A 16,356-nucleotide genomic window follows, 5' to 3' on the forward strand; every position below is an offset into this window, starting at 1 on the left:
AACCTGCAAGTTAACCGTAAGAGAATCCTGGACTAGTACTCCCAAGTCCCTTTGCACTCCAGATTTCTGAATTCTCCCCCCATTTAGAAAATAGTCTATGCCTCTATTCTCCTACCAAAATGTATGACCTCACACTTCCCCATGTTGTATTCCATCTGCCACTTCTTTGCCCATTCTCCTAACCTGTCTAAATCCTTCTGCAGCCTCCCCGCCTCCTCAATACTACCTGTCCCTCCATCTATCTTTGTATCATCTGCAAACTTAGCCAGAATGCCCTCAGTTCCTTCATCTAGATCATTAATGTATAAAGTGAAAAGCTGTGGTCCCAACACTGACCCTTGCGGAACTCCACTAGTCACCAGCCACCATCCTGAGAAGGACCCCCTTATCCCCATTCTCTGCCTCCTGCCAAACAGCCAATCTTCTATCCATGCTAGTACCTTGCCTCTAACACAATGGGCTCTTATCTTACTGAGCAGCCTCCTGTGCGGCACCTTGTCAAAGGCCTTCTGGAAGTCCAAGTAGATAACATCCATTGGCTCTCCTTTGTCTAACCTGCTCGTTACCTCCTCAAAGAATTTTAACAGATTTGTCAAGCATGACCTCCCCTTGATGAAACCATGCTGACTTTGCCCTATTTTACCATGCACTTCCAAGTATTCTGAAATCTCATCCTTAATAATGGACTCTAAAATCTTACCAATGACCGAGGTCAGGCTAATCGGCCTGTAATTTCCCAACTTTTACCTCACTCCCTTCTTAAACAGGGGGGGTTACATTAGCAATTTTCCAGTCCTCTGGGACCCTCCCTGACTCCAGTGATTCCTGAAAGATCACCACTAACGCCTCCACTATCTCTTCAGCTATCTCCTTCAGAACTCTGGGGTATAATCAATCTGGTCCAGGTGATTTATCCACCTTCAGACCTTTCAGTTTTCCTAGCACCTTCTCCTTGGTAATGGCCACCTCTGCCCCCCGACTCTCTTGAACTTTGGGGATGTTACTCGTGTCTTCCACCGTGAAGACTGACGCAAAGTACCTATTCAGTTCCTCCGCCATTTCTTTGTTCCCCACTACTACTTCTCCAGCGTCATTTTCCAGCGGCCCAATGTCCACTTTTGCCTCTCTCTTACCCTTTATATATCTAAAAAGAACCCTTGCAATCTTCTTTTATATTACTGGTTAGTTTACCCTCATATTTAATCTTCTCCCTCCTTATTTATTTTTTAGTTGTCCTCTGTTGGTCTTTGTAGGCTTCCCAATCCCCTGGCTTCCCACTGCTCTTCGCCGCATTGTATGCTTTCTCTTTAGCTTTTATGCTGTCCCTGACTTCCCTTGTCAGTCATGGTTGCCTCGTCCTCCCTTTAGTATGCTAAAGGGACATTACTAGACTGGCTTTCAATTCCAGAATTATTAATTGAAATTAAATTCCACCACCTTCCATGGTGGGATTTGAACTCGTGTCCCCAGAGCATTAGCCTGGGCCCCTGGTCCCTAGTCCAATAACATTACCACTATGCCACCATCTCTCCCTCTCCCTCTATAATGCATAGATATAGGAGAGGGTTAAGTGTAGATTTTGGTGGAACACCAAAGGTAATGATCTGGGAGTGGGAAAAGATGCTATTGCAGCTGATTCTTTGGCTCCAACTGGTTGAATAAGGGTGGAAGATTGGAGATGGGGAGGTAGTTTGAAGGATCGAGGGGGGTTACATGTTTTTTGAGAAGTGGGGTGATGATAGTAGATTTGAAGGAGATACGGAAAACACCTGAAGAGAGAGATTTGTTAACAATATCTGCTGACATGGGGATCACAAGGAGAAGTTGGATGGTCAGCAATTTTGTCGGAAAGTGTTGAGGGAGCAGGAGCTAGGTCTAATAGACAAGATGAGCTCAGAGAAAGCATAAAGGGAGATCGGAGAGAAATGAGAGAAAGATGCGAATTCAGGACTACAGCAGGAGGAGCTTTAGAGGATGTTTGGCCTAGCGGGCTAGTGAAAGGGAGGAAAGTGGCAGAAGCAGCTAATCGGATGGTCTCAATCTTAGCGACAAGAAGCCCATGAGCTCATCACACATGTTATTGAAGGTGATGGTAGAGGAGACAGGAGAGAGGGGTTTAAGAAGATTATTTGCAGTAGAGAAAAAAAGCCAGGTGTTATCATTACATTCCAGGATGATCCTGGAATAGTGAGTAGTTTTGGCAAGCAAGAGGTCCCTATGATGCTTAATATAGTCCAGCCAAATCTGACAGTTAAACCCGTTGTCCATTATATCTGTTAAAACTGGCATCCATTGGAAATAAGGGAGCAGAGAGGGAAGCTCTACCAGGGGAATGGCCAGGGTGGAAGAGAATAATGGCTTTAACATGGACCAGAGCATCAAAGGGTGTGGTTGAGCAAATTGGTAGTTGCAGAAATTTCATGGTGAATGGAGAGTCGAGAGCTAGACAGTTGGAAATTTGGAAGTGGTTCTAAGTGATATTCAGAACTCATAGGAAATAAGTTCCACAAGACTTTATTGGGGAGAAAAAAACGCTTTAGGCAATGTGTATGATTGTGACTTTTCTGAAAATTAGGTGCTTTTATCCAAAACATTTTTAAGAGGAATTGTGGCATTTTTGGAAGGAAAGAGGTACTATAAGTTACTTCCAGTTCAGATTGATTGATTTAAATTGAATTGTTGCTTTCCATATTGACATACATTTTTTAAAAGTTGCTCAGAAACAGTGGGCCCTAATGCTGTATTGTGGGACAGACATTGTTGTGATTTCAGTCAAATAGAAAAGTAGCCTGCTAAGAGAAGAATATAGTAAATAATGAAGAGCATTCGCCATCTCATTTTTCTTTGTTCCATATTTAACCAGGCTTTGAATTTTGTTACAACAGTTTTCAATGTATTTAAATATATAATCACATATTAACATCAACTATAAAGTGACTACAGATTACTCATTGGATGAGTGGGGAGAGATCAGTGGTCAAATAAATTCTGAAAACTTTTACGCAGCTTAATAGCCATTTCCAAAAGGTCAGTGGGAACACGTTACTTCTCTGTCCACAAATCCAAAGCATGATGTTTGATAAAGGACAAATTAAAGAAGCTGAATAAATAAGATTGTCAAGGGAATCCAGTGATGCTTCTCCTTGGAATGTTAAGCTACCTGGCAAAGTCCTTTTAAGTCTTTGGAGGAGAACTTAGGCATGGAGTCCACTTGTTTTCTAGTTTCCAAAATCTGGTAACAATCTCCCACAACTATTTAAGTCTGGAAATGGGCCTCACACAAAATTGAATTGGATGACTTAGTCACCCAGGATACCCACCTGAAACAGCCTGATTTAGTTATTCAAATTGGGATCCTATGCCAATTTTAGGATACCATTGTGAAATTGGACATCAGCTAGGTGGACTGTACGCAGGGCAAGCTCCAGCTGGTTCTTCTGGGTCTGAAATGGCTTAATGGACTGCTGGAAGTTGCTGAAAAAAGGCCCAAATGCTTTTTTTTTTAAATTAGATTTTATTGTGTGCTTCTCCTGTCTCCACAAAGCAACTGTAAGTCATAAGAACTGAAGAAATAGGAGCAGGAGTTGGCTGATGATCTGCACCAATTCCACTTTCCCATCCTACGCCCACATTACTTGGTGCCCAAAAATCTGTCACACTGTCTTGAATAAACTCATTAAATGTGTAGTTAAGGTCTGGAATGCACTGTCTGAGAGTGTGTTGGAGGCATTCAAAAGGAAACTAGATGCTACCTGAAAAGGAAGAATGTACAGGGTTCCAGGAAGAATGCAAAATAATGGCACTATGGGAATTGCTGATCCGGAGAACCAGTGCAGACACGGTGGACCAAATGGCCTCCTTCTGCGCTGTAACATTTCTGTGATTCAATCTTCTAGGGCTGAGAATTCCAAAGACTCACAATGCCTGAGCGAAGAAATTGCTCTTCATCTCAATTCTAAATAGCTGATCCTTATCCTGAGAAATGACTCCCAGTTCTAGACCCTCTACCAAGGGGGTAAGCCTCTCAACATCTACCCTGTTAAGCCTCTAGCAACTTTATACATTTCAGTGAAATCACCTCTCATTCTTTTAAGCTCCAGAGAATATAGGGCCACTCTACTCAATCTATCCTCATAGTTCCAGCAATAAATTTAGTGAACCTTTGTTGCAAGTACATCCTTCCTTAGGTAGGGAGATCACAACTGTGCACAATACTCCACACGGGGTCTCACCAAAGTCCTATGTAATTGCAGCAAGACATCCAACCTCCTTGCAATAAAGGATAACATACCATTTTCTTTCCTAATTGCTACCTGTACCTGCTTGTTAACTTTCTACAATCCACATACAAGAACACCCAAATCCCTCTGAATGTCAACATTTACTAATCTCTCACCTTTTTAAAAAAGTCACTGGCAGCCTGGATTTGCCCCCTCAGCATGGCCTACCTCCATGCACACAAACGCCCCTCTCACCTCTATTCTAGAACATAAGTGAGGGTTGCTGCCTGTGGTTAAATGCAAAAGAGGCCCAGCACTGAAACTGAGCGACATCCAACTTGAATTTAATAGTATGGATTACTGGCTGAGTTTAATTGGATTTAATGCTTGCAAGTTTCATTAGATGAAACATCATCTTTTATCTTCAAATATGAAGCTGCATGTGAAATAGTTTCCCTGCCTATAAATCTGTTTTCCCTTTTACAGTTGGGCATTGTCATCCAGATGTCGTGAAAGCTGGGTACATGCAAATGGCAAAATTGAACACAAATGCACGGTTTCTACATGACAATATAGTCCACTATGCAAAGAGATTATCGCAGACATTACCACAGAAACTATCGGTTTTCTATTTTGTGAACTCTGGGTAAAATGTGTTTCCTTTAATTTGTTAAATGTATATTTTCCTTGAAAATATTATTATAAATCAGTCATTTCAAATAATAGTTGGATTCAATTCTTATGAATTCTGGGTGGCTTGAAATTCAGTTTTTAGTAAATTTACCCTTAACGTAAGATAATTGAAATAAAACTTGGTTTGTCACTGTAACCTGATATGTTTTTCTCTAAATATTTTATATCAATGATAAGTTATGAAATTGAATTTAAAACATCAGCAAGGGTGGTTCAGAAGATATTTTTGTGTCATTGGTGTCAGCTGTTGCTTAGTTGGTAGCACATTTGCCTCTGAATCACAAAGTTCTGTAACCAAGTCCCACTCCAGGACTTGAGCACAAAAAAATAAAGGCTGACACTTCAGTGTGATACTGAAAGGGAAAATTCGTCCCAGATTTGCACTAAACACGGTAGCGGGTGGGGAAAAAGGATGTTTAACCCGCCAGCCGCAGTGGTGGTTTCTCACGCCGTATCGTCCTAATCCCACCTCATTAATAATGCACTCCCGGGAAACACGCTGTTTCGATGGCAAGCGGGTTCTTATTCGCCCGCCACGCCATCACCTTGCTGTTTCATCACTGCATATTTAAAGTGCAGTCGTGCGAACACCTCTCAGTGCTTCTAGCCCAGGACTGCTGCAAAGAAAACATGGCCCCAAAATGCAAGAAGACTGCAACCACCGCCCCCTCCACCGGTTTAATGACGCATCCCTCGAGTGCGTTTTGGACACAGTGGAAGCTCGCTGTGATGTCCTCTACCCCCGCTCTGGCTGCAGGATGGGCAGCAACAACACTAATCTAGCATGGGAGGCAGTGGCAGCGCTGGTCAGCATCATTGCCCTACAAAGAGGACAGCCACCCAGTGCCGAAAAAGGATGAATGATCTCCTTCGTTCTGCCAGGGTAAATCACTCTTCTCATCACTCTCAAAAACCCATCACACAACCACATGGCCCTCACTCACTGCCAGTTCGAGGGATATCATTCACTCTCTCACACACACCTTCATTGTCCTCATCCCATCCATGGGACCACTCACCCCCCACATGCCAGGCACATTTATCATTTAGCCTGGCAGGCATCCTGCTTACACGCTCTCCATCAGTATTCACGCAGAACAAGCTGGCACACAACAAGAGGGAGAGATTACAAACTGGTGGAGGAATGCCTGAAATCAAGGCCCTCACGGTCTTTGAAAATAAGTGCCATCCAAATGACTGGCGAGGATCTGGATTGCTCCTGTGCTGACGGTGAGGTTGGTGGTGCTCTACTAAGTGAGGACCATCAGTGTAACATCCATCAGATAACCATGATGTGAGTGATGTGTCCTATTCTGCAGTGACCTGCCATTCACTAATTATCTCCTCTTGCTTTTGCAGGAACATCTGCCAAACAGCCGACAGAGTCCATGACCCAGGGCCTCCAATCAAGCCCCGAAGAAACCTCTGAAGAGGAATCTGAAGGCACCTTCATTGAAGACCTGTCACAGCGCTCACCCACACCCTCCACCAGCACAGAGACACATACCTCGGTGGGACCTAGCTTTAGAGTTGCCTCAGGATCACAATCTGGTGAGCACATCACGCTGTCTGATCCACAGCAGGCGGAGGCAGTGTGTTCCCAGGTGTCTGGCACTCGGAGGACTGCCAGAGGCCAGAAATCTGCTGAGTCCAAGTCAGATGATGAACCTCTGGACTCGGTCATGTCACAGTTGCTGGAGCTGCAAAGGCAAGCTCGGGAACATCAGGAAGGGATGGCCGCTTCACTCCTCAGGTTGCAAGGCACGATGGAGGAGACTGTCCGCCTTCAGGCTGAGGTGATAGCCCTGGCATGCCAACGCACCGAGGTCAGCACCTGGCGGATGGTGGCTGCCATGGAGACCATGGTCCAGGACATCGCTCCTGCACTGGTGCATGGGCTGAACTCCATTGCTGATGCCAGAGTTGGCCTCCAACAGTGTGTACACAAGAGGGGTGCAGGGCAGCTCAATCACACTCCAGCAACCCCTTCTTCTCAAGCAGTCGGCCAGTGGCCCTTGGACACCCATAGGGAGGAGGATCAGCAGGTGCACACTTTGGGGCCATCCACTCAGGTGATTCTGGGACCGTTCAGCCCATCCGAACCCCCTCTTGCTCTTCCAGCAGCTCCAGCTCCACATGCTGAGGAGGGTGCCACTGCTACACAGCTAGACCCCGCCGGAGCCTTCCAGGTCTCAGCCCTCCAGAGGACGCCCGCAAGATCATCACAGCGCATAGCAGTCAGCAGGCTGCTTCCAACTCCGCTGTGGATGTCCGGGGAGCACCAAGATGTAACAGCAGGGTTAGGAAAGTTAAGAAGAATTAGTTGCACAGCCGGGGCAAGTCTGTTAACCACTTGTAAATACTGTTCACTATTGTCAATAATCTCCCAAGAATGTCTCCCTGCCTATGGCTTCTTGTTCTGATGAGCAGTGTCCATGTCACTCAGATGTGAAACCTTGGTTCCAGTGCAAGATAAAGGCAGGTGTTTCAATCCACGACTTCTTCCCTGTGCTTTGTGCAGCCTTCAGACCAAAGTGATGATCTGGCCCCACATTCACTGGACACATTACTGATGCCTGCACCTCGACTGTGCTTGACATTGCTGCCAGAACGTCGTGGGCAGGTGTCATAGAGTTCCGTCATACTCTCTGTGTGTGCTCTTAGCATCTTTGAGGTGGCGCTGGCCCCCCATCTCTTCAACTGTGACTGGTGATGCTGTGCTCCTTAAGGACTCAGATGCTGAAGGGTGACAAAGGATCAGGTGCATTTAAAGTTTAATGTGTCTCCATGATATGACCCTAATCAAAGCGCAAGCCAGACAGGAGTCGGACATTCTCAGAGGCTATGTGAAGATCTACGGAGTGTCCTCACTGCATCCTCCTGGAATTAAGTGAATATTAGGGCCTCCACTGTCTACATGACAGGAGCATTATCACAGAGGGTATGTGCGCTGCCATCAGCCAGACTGGAGTCAAATGTTCACACAATGTGAGGATCTATGGGGTCTCCTCACTGTATGTCATCATCATACTCCACAAATCTAGCAGCTGAAGGCCTCCTGAGTGCACCTACCTCATCTGGCCAGTGCGAGGGCCTCATCACTGTCATCATCGCCATGGATGATTTCCTCACCCTCATCCCCGTCGACGTCCTTCTCATCGGAGGAGGCATCCAGCTCCTCCATCTCCCCCTCTGCCAGCTCCTCTCCCCGTTGCAGTGCCAGGTTGTAAAGGGTGCAGCAGGCGACGACGATGCGTAACACTCTCTGTGGACTGTATTGCAGGGCTCCACCAGACTGGTCCAGGCATTGGAACCTCATTTTCAGCATCCCAATGGTTTGCTCCGCCAAGGTTGCATCATGAGCCTCATTATACCTTCGCTCTGCTGCAGTCTGAGGCCACCGCACGGGTGTGATCAGCCACGGCCTCTACGGGTGACCCTTGTCCCCGATGAGCCATCCCTGCAGCTTTGTGGACCCTGGAAGACATCAGGGATCTGAGACTGACTGAGAATGTAGGGGTCGTGGACACTCCCTGGGAACCATGTGCAGACCTGTAGGATGCATTTGTGGTCGTCGCATACTAGTGAACATTCAGCAAGTGGCAGCCCTTGTGGTTGACATAGTTGACTGCTTGTTGCAACAGAGATCTGAGCGCCACATGAGTGCAGTCAATGGTACCTGCACCTGTGGGAAACCTGAGGTCTGGGTAAATCCCAGTGCTCTTGCATCCTGGCTTCCCTGATCCCAGGCGAAATGCACAAAGTTGTGTGCCTATGCGAATATGGCATCCGTGATCTCATGGATGCATTTGTGGGTGGAGGCTTGTGATATCCCACAGAGGTCACCTGAGGAGCCCTAAAAGGAGCCACTGGCGTAAAAATTGAGCACCGCAGTCACTTTCACATCCACTGGCAGTAGATACCCTCCATGTCCCCATGGCGTCAAATCCTGCAGCAGCTGGCAGATGTGACTGACCAGTTCACTAGACATACGCAGTCTTCGGCGAAACTGGTTCTTGGTCATCTGCAGGAATGAAAGGCGGCGTCTATAGACCCTAAGTCTAGGTAGGCACCGAACAACGACCGGCTCACTGTGGCTCTTCAGCAGCGTGTGCGGGAGCCCCAGCCACCCCTTCCTGAGGGTGCTGCTCCTCCCTCTGTCACTCTCTTCTCCTTTGTCTCCAGTCTCTGTAAGCCATGAGGCATACAGCTAGGTCACCAGGCTCCATGTTCCTGGTAGACACCTCCTGCAGGATGAAAGAAAGAAACGTGTGGGTTATCTTGGGTGTTCTAACCTCTCTTGGTCAAATATGAAAGCCCCTTAATGCATCCCGGAGAGTGCTGGCCATTACTTGGATGACCAGAGTTTAGTGCGCCGCATAGCTGCCCAAAACCCCAACTACTTCCGTCCCACTCCACCTGACCGAATGGCGGCAGCTTCACCCATTGGACTGCATGTTGTGCTCTCAGCTCAGGTGCAGGCATTCCCCTAACCCGTGCTGCAAGGCTGCTCTGTTAGCTTGAATCATGGGGGAGACTGATCCAAACCGGGATGGTGACATTGCAAGGGGCTGTGAGTACCTCCACCAGCGACTGCTCCATGGCCAGATTTAGCAAGGAGATTGTACAACGTGAACAGTCTTCAAACTGTTCTGCAGTCCATTAAAATGCTCATTAGTCTGCAGTCTGTGCCCGAGGGATGAAAAGTTCAGGAGCAATTTCATGCCTTGGCGTTGCTTGAGTGGGCAGATAAGCTAGAGGCCGACTCCAAGCATGTCAATGTGGCTGCATCTGAACTGTCTCAGCTGCAGAGAAGCTTCATACAAGGTTTCCCTAATACGTGGCCACTTCCCTACCCCCGACCCCACACATGCTTCTGCACTACCATCAACCGCAGTGCAGCCCTTGCCCCCCCTCCCAACTCGCCTCAGCCGCAGGGCAGCCTTGCCCTGGCACCGCACTCAGTGAGCCGGGAAAAAGCAACTTGCCTGTGCCCTCGCCTGAATGCGCAGCACCTCAACCTTGAAGTCCAATTGGTGAGCACTGCGCAATGTTACCGCGCACTCACCTCCAAGTTCCCCTCGAAGTGCAGCCCCCCTAAGTGCACGCCTTATATATGTTGTGAAACACATTGGCATGCAATTACGCCAATGTGCTCGGATGATCCAACATGGGGGGGATGATTTCGGCAGGCTGGGTTTATAATAATATGCAGATGTATTACAATGAGGTTCCCGATGTCCGACGGCAGGAAACACAGCCCGCCATTGACGGGCAGAGCGGACGATTGCAAACTGGTTTCACGACGTCACGAAATGATTTTTGGCCATCTTGCCATATTGTCCACTCATGCCACCAAACACGTCCGATGCCAGCAGGCATGGAAAATTCTGCCCAAAGTGTGCTACACCATCAGAGATGCTATCTTTTGGGTGAGGCATTAAACCGAGGTGCCCTCAGGTGGATACAAAAAAGCAAAATAGCACTATTTCAAAGAACAGCAGAGTTATTTCCAGTATCCTGGCAAATATTTATCCCTAAATCAACATCACAAAAACAGATTATCTGCTTGTTATCGCATTGCTGTTTGTGGGTGTTTGCTTGTGTAAATTAGCTGCTATGTTTCCTACATTACAACAGTAACTGCACTTCAAAAGTACTTCATTAGCTTGAATGCATTTTGGGACATCCCGTGGTCATGAAATGCTTCATATAAATTCAAGGGAGGAATTTTACGGCAGTGGGATTTTACAGCCCCACCGAAGTTTATGGACTTTTGAATGGCTGGCCGCAATTTACGGTTCTGACCCCGCTGTGATGGGGCCGTAAAATTTCACCCCAAGTCTTTTTTTCATTGCCATTGAATTCACTTTGAAAATAATTTTGTTAGTTTCTTTTATCAATTTTCCTTCTTCTCTGAAGGCACTGTCTCCTTCCTATAGTGGGGTATAGTTTCATAGTTGTTGTTTGCTATTTTGTACCTCAGCCAAGTGGCCATTCTTCAATTGTCTTGGCTGTGGGTTTTAGGAGTACTTTTGATTGTAGTTTGAGGGGGAGCATATAGTAGCTAAGCCAAAGCCTGTCCTCATCTTGTACCCATGTGTACGCTTCTGACACTATTTACTGCATTGTGACCAAAAGTGTGAACTTTGGCTGATTTTCTTTCCCATAATTGTAGTGTCGTAGCATCACCCAAGTCAAGATCAACTAATTGGCCACTGACCAGGAATCAAACCTCCAGCATCTTGGTTTATGTTAATGAGGTATACACTGGATCATCTATGGAATTAATTGTTTTTAATTATTTCCATGGTATTTGCCAGTTCAGCAACATTCTCCAAAGAGGAACAAAGATCAATTTGTATTTTCCATATTCATTGACAACATTTAGCTGCAAGTTCTTCCTGATACACGTAAACACTGGCAAACAACCTACCTACAAAAAAAGGAAATGTCTGCCACTCTTTAACATAGTGAGCATTGTCTAAATTTAGATTGCCTATTGGGATATGTCCTTCATTTTTGAATGTAACCTGGAAAAATAGACAGCTCAGATTTTGGTCTACTCTAAATATTCTCTTGTGTTCAGTGTCACTGATTTCTCTTGAAAGCAGATCCTGCATCCTTTTGAATGAGGCAATTATCTTTCCTGCCGATATCTAGTTTTAAGGTGGCATCTTGCAAAAACCTGTAACAATGAAACTTCCTTGTAATAAGAACTGGGCATTTCAATCCTGCACATATTGCCATGTGCACTTCTCCAAACTCCCAAAGGGGAAACTGTGAGAGACAAGACCAAAAAATAAATCGGTCAGCTGATTTCTTAATGATCAATAAGTCTCTCACCCTATTTAAATTAATTAAGTAGTGCTCCTGTTGCTATATAAAGAAGTATGCTGCACTGTCCACGTTAGTAGGCTAAATGTAACCGTTATGACAAATATTTCCTCCGAACTAGGTTAGCATTACCATGAAAGGAAGATCGGCTCACTTCCAATGTGTCCCCTACCAAATTACATGCACATTCTGCTCCAGACTGTGTGATGATTTGTCCTTTGTCCCTAAGGGATATGGAAGCCTCATGTTTCTGGTGCTATGCTAGCAACTAAGATTTAAATTCCAATGAATCTGCTATTTTTGTGCTAGGACCAGTAAATAACAATGAAATTATTCAGATTATTATTAAAATCTAAATGGGTTTAACAATTCCTAAACAAAAAATAGCCTACTCATCATAATTCTACCTCCTAATTATAATGGCTGGGCCCCATTATAAGCTGGTTAGCCAATTGCAGTAGCAGCAGCAGGCTGCCCACCCACCTAGATTGTATCATTTCCAGTGGGACTCGGGGCAAGCAGGTTCAAATGTTATTAGAAAACTGAGGGAACTGTTGTAACTGTGGCTACCCAAAACAAAAATATTCTGATTTTCTCAGGAAAAATGGCAAAATCGTGTGGAAATTCAGACCTAATATGTATACTGAATGTAATGTAACACAACTGTGAAATGAAGAAAATTTACATTATCGAAAGAATCCTACAATGAACATTTTCTCTAAATTCCCTATGTATAATGATTGTTAAAATGTTGATTTGTTGGGATACTAAATGCCTCACATATATGTAACTGGAACACAAATTTAATGTTTTGAAATGTTCATGCAGGAAAGTTAAACTGAAAAATTACATGAATTTTTTTTTCTTAACCTCATTACAGTTCAGAGGCAAATGATCTTGCTCTCAGGCTAGCTCAACAATATACCCAGCATGAAGACATTGTTGTCTTAGACCAGTAAGTTTGCTTAAATAAATTGGTGAAATGATGTGTTAACATAGATTTTTGTGTATATATTTCCTTGAGTAAGTTTTCAATTTTAACCATTTGTCTTTGTAATGGTATCCTGTTTGTGTTGCATGGCTTAAAGTAGTATTATGTTTAAGGTGATAATTCCATTGTATTGAAATATTTAAGGCCATATTGCATTCAATTATGGTTCTACCTTAATATAATGTACATGCAACTGACCATGTAATTACTTTTTTTTTGTATTAAAAGTGCCTACCATGGACACCTTAATTCATTGATAGATATCAGTCCTTATAAATTCCGGAGTCTAAGACCACAAAAGGATTGGGTTCATGTGGTATGTTGAAGTCTAGTAATTAAATTGCAATACTTGTTAAAACATTTAATTTGTGAACTTCCTTTCAGTTAAACATTACTTTCTGGACAGGTGCCTATTCCCGATACATACCGGGGAATGTTCAGGGAGGATCATCCTGATCCAGCCTTGGCCTATGCAAATGAAGTGAAAGCTGTCATTGATGAAGTACAAAAGAAAAATCGTAAGGTACGGTACTATGGAAAGACAATGTTGTGTCATATGACTATTTCCTGCATATGTGTATTTCTATTCAGTCTGCAAGCGTGATCCTGAGCTTTGGTGGCTTACCACTTTTATTCTCCTTCCCACTCTGACCTCTATTCCCTTAGCCTCCTATACCATTCCACTGAAGCTCAGCAGAAGCTCAAGGAACTGTACCTCAACTTTCAGTTTGTCACAGTATAGTTTTCCAGACTTAACACTGAGTTCAACAATTTCAGATCATAATCGCTGCTCTCATTCTTTCAGACAGCATCTGTTAGTAGTGATTATGCCAACCCCACTTTCAACTCCTCTAGACCCATCTTTTATTTCTTATTCCATTACCACCTTGCATCACCGTTCCTTTTGTCATTTAATCTCTCCTGCCTTCCACCCTGCCACAGACCTACCCTCTTGTTCTACCCTCCCACCACTTTCCCCTTTGCCCTGCCTTTGTACTGAGACATCTTGTAACAGTTTCCAGTTCGATGAAAGGTAATGGACCTGATACATAAATTGTTTTTCCCTACACAGATCTTTCGTAAATATTTCCAGCAATTTGTTTTTATTTCAGTGTTCCAGCATCTCCATTGTTTGCCTTATATTAATAAGCATTCACAAGTTGTTCTACCTTGTGGCATCATAGCTGAGAATAATGGTGTCCTATAAAATTAATGTTCACACCCATATTCCAGCAGAGGTCAGTGGAGAGTGATCTGTCTTCAAACCCCTGGCCATTTTTTCTCCAGTCCATTGATAGTGAGGTCAGTTGTACTGGCCAATGTACATTGTCTGGTGTGGGCTCAGCCAATGAGACAGCAAAGGTTCAGCCAATGAGCCACTGGGAAAGTTGGAAAGTTGTGGATTTCTGCCATGTGTGACTGACAGATTAACATTTTGACATCACTATATGCTCTTGAATACAGATGTCTGGTTTGCATTTTTCATACATTATCATTCCATGCTGGTTTCTAGTTTTTTTAAAATCTTTCTCTATCCCCAGATTGCTGCATTTTTTGCTGAATCATTACCAAGTGTTGCCGGTCAGATAATTCCACCTGAAGGATATTTCCAGAAGGTTGCAGAGTATGTATTACATACTACTTTGTCTAAATGTGTGCATCACATCATTCTTTGCTTAACTACAATAAAATTAACTAATTTTATTCTGGTCGCTGTTACACTTTTTCTAGCCATCTTACTTTAGATTATTTTTGCCCTCCTGTCTGAGAGTATGCTGATGGGTGGTCCCAACTTCCCATACTTTGGAAAGTGTCTGCCCTTTCAGATGGAGGTAAGCTTTTAATAGCATTCCCAGCAAATGGACAGCTCACCCTAGATGGTAATTGCTTTCAGCTATTGGATATATCCTATACTTCATATGAGCTCAAACCAGTCTTCATAAGCAGGACCTCAGCACAACAGACATTATTGTAATATCAAAAAAGTTTATTTAGAAAAGATTAACCATACATTAAGTCATATAATTTCATATTTACAGTAAATAGCTAGCTACCTCTGTGCTCACACCATTGAGATATTAAGCTCAGCTATGTTATGTTAAAGCACGAGGCTAAAGCTTTCTACAGGAAGAGAAATAAAATTGGCAACAAGTTGCTCTCATGTACTTCCTAAGGATCTGAACAAAATAGCACAAGGATGCTTTCCCACACAGTTACTGTGAGGCCCAGATATGGAAAATACTGAGAAGGGAAGAAAGAGTGCAAGTGTTTTTTTCTAACTGAGTATTTAATGTATCATGTTCTAGATGCATTTATCCTACATTATGACCACCCTGTGGTTGGAACTCTTTACCTATTTATAGCAATTGCTGTAAAATGTCTCATTCAGGTTCTTTTTTTAAAAAAGCACTGCCTTACTTTTGGCTGCTGTAAGGAATTGAATTGAGAAAAGGATTAACTGAATAAATCTCTTTTATACTTCCCAATGACAATGGTTTTGGCCTTCTGCACTTTTGTGTGTGAGAGTTTCTGAGATGAATATTCAGATGAAAAAAATGGAAGGCAACTTTGCATTATACAAACAACTTTTCTGTGGAAGTGAACTGGTCATTTATTCAGTTCAGTTTATTCCACAAGTAGGTTATATCATCTAAATATTTTGTGTGCTGCATATTTCAGTGAATTCAACAGGAAAATTACATCACAATGGCTTTTTCACTTAAATAAGTATTTATACAACAAGACCCCAAATGCTACAAGATATTTTTCATAAACAAGTTGTGTGGCAAGGAGGGGGAGAGATATAATCAAATGCTGATAACTTTATATTCTATTCTCTCTTGCAGACATATTCACAAAGAAGGGGGATTGTTTGTTGCTGATGAAATCCAAGTTGGATTTGGAAGAGTTGGAAAACACTTCTGGGCATTCCAACTACAAGGAGATGATTTTTTACCTGACATTGTAACTATGGGGAAACCTATTGGAAATGGACACCCATTAGCCTGTGTGGCTACAACTAAAGAAATTGCAGATGCATTTGCTGCAACTGGAGTAGAGCATTTTAACACAGTAAGTCAGAACCAATAACTCAGCAGACAAAACAGGGGTACTTTACTCAAAAGCTACTGTGTAGTACATACGTAAAAGCATGCCAAGTAAGGTCTGTCTAATAATCCAGGGCTCTCCCAATTATATTGTATTGCTGGTAAATACAGTTGTTCCTTAGATTTGGATGTAATTATCAACTTGTTTCTCTAGATACATGTCTAATGGTAATCAGTTGGTTTTATGTGCATCCAATGCTTTAAATATAGAAGCCTTATTCTCAGTATGGACTTGCAGATGATGGCATCTTTCTTAAAAGAACCTACCACTGAAATTTCTGGCAGACCCCACTACAGGGCAAGGACACATACTGACTCCCATTTCTACAGCCCTAGTTGTAACTCTGAACTGGTGGCTGAAAGGACCAGAGATCCTCGGAAATAGATTCTTGCCCCAATAGCTCCACCCTGCCTCACCCAGACTGCATGGGCCAGAATATTGCCGTCGGCGTGCAGGGGCAGGCCTGACATGCAGATGCGCATAACGACACGAGATGACATCGGGCGT

The 16,356-nt window shown here is 43.8% G+C and overlaps 1 protein-coding gene across 4 annotated transcripts in view; it reads left to right on the forward strand.

Moving 5' to 3' along the window:
• Window positions 1–16,356, forward strand: part of LOC144685877 (5-phosphohydroxy-L-lysine phospho-lyase-like) — a 40,610-nt gene that overhangs the window by 12,191 nt on the left and 12,063 nt on the right. For all 4 annotated transcript variants that reach the window (XM_078550880.1, XM_078550881.1, XM_078550882.1 and 1 more), the window contains 6 exons: window positions 4,707–4,866; window positions 12,631–12,705; window positions 12,970–13,057; window positions 13,148–13,264; window positions 14,283–14,365; window positions 15,588–15,813. In XM_078550880.1, coding sequence (XP_078407006.1) covers window positions 4,707–4,866; window positions 12,631–12,705; window positions 12,970–13,057; window positions 13,148–13,264; window positions 14,283–14,365; window positions 15,588–15,813 — 749 coding nt within the window. The remainder of the gene's footprint in view (window positions 1–4,706; window positions 4,867–12,630; window positions 12,706–12,969; window positions 13,058–13,147; window positions 13,265–14,282; window positions 14,366–15,587; window positions 15,814–16,356) is intronic.

Source organism: Cetorhinus maximus, chromosome 10, assembly GCF_964194155.1.
Source record: "Cetorhinus maximus chromosome 10, sCetMax3.hap1.1, whole genome shotgun sequence".
In the NCBI taxonomy this organism is placed as follows: Eukaryota; Metazoa; Chordata; class Chondrichthyes; order Lamniformes; family Cetorhinidae; genus Cetorhinus; species Cetorhinus maximus.